The 3,228-nt window shown below is 40.7% G+C and overlaps 1 protein-coding gene across 1 annotated transcript; it reads right to left on the bottom strand.

Moving 5' to 3' along the window:
• Positions 1-238: 238 nt before the first annotated feature.
• LOC127635512 (alpha-1A adrenergic receptor-like) lies at positions 239-2,838 on the bottom strand. The gene is made up of 2 exons (XM_052115596.1): positions 1,920-2,838; positions 239-738 (listed from the first exon to the last, which is right to left on the bottom strand). The coding sequence occupies exons 1-2, from the start codon at positions 2,836-2,838 to the stop codon at positions 239-241; spliced, it is 1,419 nt and encodes a 472-aa protein (XP_051971556.1).
• Between the last annotated feature and the right edge of the window lie 390 nt (positions 2,839-3,228).

Below are 3,228 nucleotides of genomic sequence, written 5' to 3' on the forward strand. Positions count from 1 at the left end.
CATCCCTGTATTACCGGGTTTAGTATAATGAGTCCTCAGAATGTGGACACATATTAGACATATCCTTAACAAATATACAGTGAATATTAAACACACAGCATAGGGTTGTCAGTTTTGCCCTTAGGTGGCGCAAGTGTACCATTCCACAGAAGCTTTCCAAAATTCACAATTTGTTGTTCTTTGTAAAATGCATCTTTAATTGAGGTGCTTCAGAGTCTGTAACTCTCTCGGAAACATTTCATATAGCATCACCTTCCATATCACCTATAGAAACCTGATGAACCTTAGTCAGAGATTGTTCTGTTGTTGTGTGCAGTTCCATGCATGAGCATGCAGATTTCTCTGTGGTATTGAAGTAGCAGGTCTTCAGTACACACATACAGTGGCCATGTGCAGAATAGGAATGCTCAGTCAGTACCACAGTGGTATGTGATGCCTTATTAGACCTCCAGCATGCTGCTGAGTCAATAGAGCTAGATGATAAACCCTGTGGAGGCAGTGCGAGGATAAATTGTGAGCCTGGTTTGGGGTCATGCAGGGTCATAGGGCTTCGACAATGGCCTGATGGGGGGGTCCTGGGCAGTCTGCAGAGGCCACGAAGAACATTCTGGAAAAACTTCTTGAACTCCTGGTTGAAGCACGGGTAGATGATGGGGTTGAGGCAGCTGTTGAAGTAGCCAAGCCAGAAAGTAATTTTGAAGACAGTGTCTGAGGGTCTATGGGAGGGGGAGATGGAGCCTTTGGGGACATGGAAAGAAATTAAAGAAAGAATCATTATCTGAGACATATAATCTCCAGCTGCATTCTTGATGTGACCCCAAGACAGCAGGTGACCCTGGTGTTTAATATTTTCAAAGACTTTTTTGTGCAATTTTGCTTCTATTTGATTTTGATATGGACATTCCTTTCAAGTATTTTGAAAGCTTTAAAATAATAACCCAAATGACTGACTCAGAGAGTATATAATAGTATCCTAGTGATCCACTTATTAAGTGCAGGCCAACAAATAGCAATATCTCCATCAAAGATTTAATGAACGCTCAAATGAATCACTTGCAAATAAATACATATTCCATCCAGAACATGTTATTTACTGAACTGGCATTGCTGTTTAGCATACAAAGCCTCTATTCTCGCAAACCTGGTCTGTCACAAAAAATTTGTAGAGTTGAAAGAGATATAAGTATTTTCTCCCATAATTCATTCTTTCTTTCTAAACAACCTCATTGAATTGAAATCTCAAAGGCCCAGGAAGGATTATGGTAATGGCGTTTACACTTACAGATCTGATTTTGATAGTACAATGGATTTGTATCAAGTCTTTGTGAAACACAGGTCAGAATGAATAAGAAAAAGTAAATGAAGACTTAACATCCGAAATGTGTTTTCAGTGCCTGAAAACAGTGTGCAAACACATTCACTGTACACTTCTCATCTAGAAAAACAACAACAAAATATTTTCAACATTACATTACCCATACTTATATTCTTTTGCATCTGTATAACATAAGTTAAAGGAACAGTTCATCCAAACATTCTGGGTAAGGCTGTAGTTTCACTCCAAAGAGCTAAATGTATTTAGCAAATCAGATGCAAGTCACGTAGAAGCCTCTTAAGACTTCCGAAGATTTAGTATTTAGCACACAATTCATATAGACAACTTTTATTCTACTTTTATAGTGCTTTTTTCTCATTTTTGGAGCTTGATAGCATGCATCCACATTCCCTTTCAATGTATTGGGAAGAGCAGTGTGACCATTCACTCCTGTGTTCCACAGAAGAAAGTCATATGGGTTTAGATTGACATGAGGGTAAGTAAATAACAGAATAAACATTTTTGGGTGAACAATTTCTTTAAACTGACCAAACTGATATGTTTTGTGGTGTGTTAACAGAAATTATTTGTTGATAGTACTCACTTATGGGCAGCACTAGGAAAAAAGGCAGCCAGCAGAGCACAAAACAACCCACCACAATCCCCAGAGTCTTCGCTGCCTTCTTCTCTTGGGAAAACTTATGAAGATGCATGAAAGCAAAGTGAGACTGCCTTGATGGCATGGCACCGTCCTTCCCAGCGGCATGCTGAGCATTGCGACAGTGGATCCGTACTGTCACCCCATGCTCTGTTAACCCATTTGTCAGCCTGCCCTTACTCATGGAGTGAGTCTTGTGGCGGGCCACAGCATACACCCTACAGTACATTGCCAAAATCACTGCCAACGGCACGTAGAATGAGCACACAGCGGAGAAGATTGCGTATCCTGGTTCTTCATTGACTCTGCACACTGATTCATCCTCCAGCATAGGCTCTCTCCATCCAAACAGTGGGCCAACAGATATGGCAGCCGAGAGGGCCCAGAGAGCCACGACTGCAGCCCGTGCCCTACTTCCTGTGGCCAGGCAAGGATAGAGCAGTGGGTAACTTACAGCCACACAACGATCCACAGAGATAATGCAAAGGCTGAGGATTGAGGCTGTGCAGCACAGTACATCAAGTGCAATCCAGGCGTTACATAAAGTTCGCCCGAATATCCAACGGTCCAAGAATTCAGAGGCAGCGGAGAAAGGTAGCACCACAGAGCTGAGAAGCAGGTCTGCCACAGCAAGATTGGCGATAAAGTAATGTGTTACAGAGCGAAGGTGCCGATGGTACGCAACAGAGAGGATGACCATGATGTTGCCCATCACACCGAATATTATAAAGACTATCAGCACCAAGCCTAAGACCAGTGTCTTACTGATATCTATGTTGAAAGAAGATATCACACTGCAGTTTGAACAGTTATCATGAAAAAAGGATATAGTTATGTTATCTTCTGCTGGAAGAAATTTGGTCATGATTTGAAAAGAGTTTCTAGTTGCAAGTTATGAAGTTATGTTTGTGTTCCTGTTGAAGTCTGTAGTAACTGTAATAACACACTGTCCAAGTCACAATCAAACATGCTTTTAGTATGTTTGTGGAACCTCTAACATGTATTCATCTCAATGTAGATAGATTGTTGATCCAAGACACAACATTTCAAAACTAACATACTTCAGTACCCAAAGCAGCACTTGTAGGCAGAGGACATAACACTTGTTGTTAAAGTTTTGAAGAAAGATTTGAGTAACAGTTAATCTTCTTGCTTGATACCAGCCATCATTCTGTTTTGTACTCGATCTTGCAACCTTAAAAGAAAAATGGAAAACACAACAAAACTTTACTCAGTGATATTCAAAATTACTAAA

Source organism: Xyrauchen texanus, chromosome 43 (genome assembly GCF_025860055.1).
Source record: "Xyrauchen texanus isolate HMW12.3.18 chromosome 43, RBS_HiC_50CHRs, whole genome shotgun sequence".
NCBI lineage: Eukaryota > Metazoa > Chordata > Actinopteri > Cypriniformes > Catostomidae > Xyrauchen > Xyrauchen texanus.

Coding starts and splice junctions, on each gene's coding strand:
- LOC127635512 (XM_052115596.1), bottom strand. CDS start 2,838: ATGACCAAATTTCTTCCAGCAGAAGATAACATAACTATATCCTTTTTT. Junction 739..1,919: donor TTTCCTAGTGCTGCCCATAA/GTGAGTACTATC, acceptor ATGTCCCCAAAG/GCTCCATCTCCCCCTCCCAT.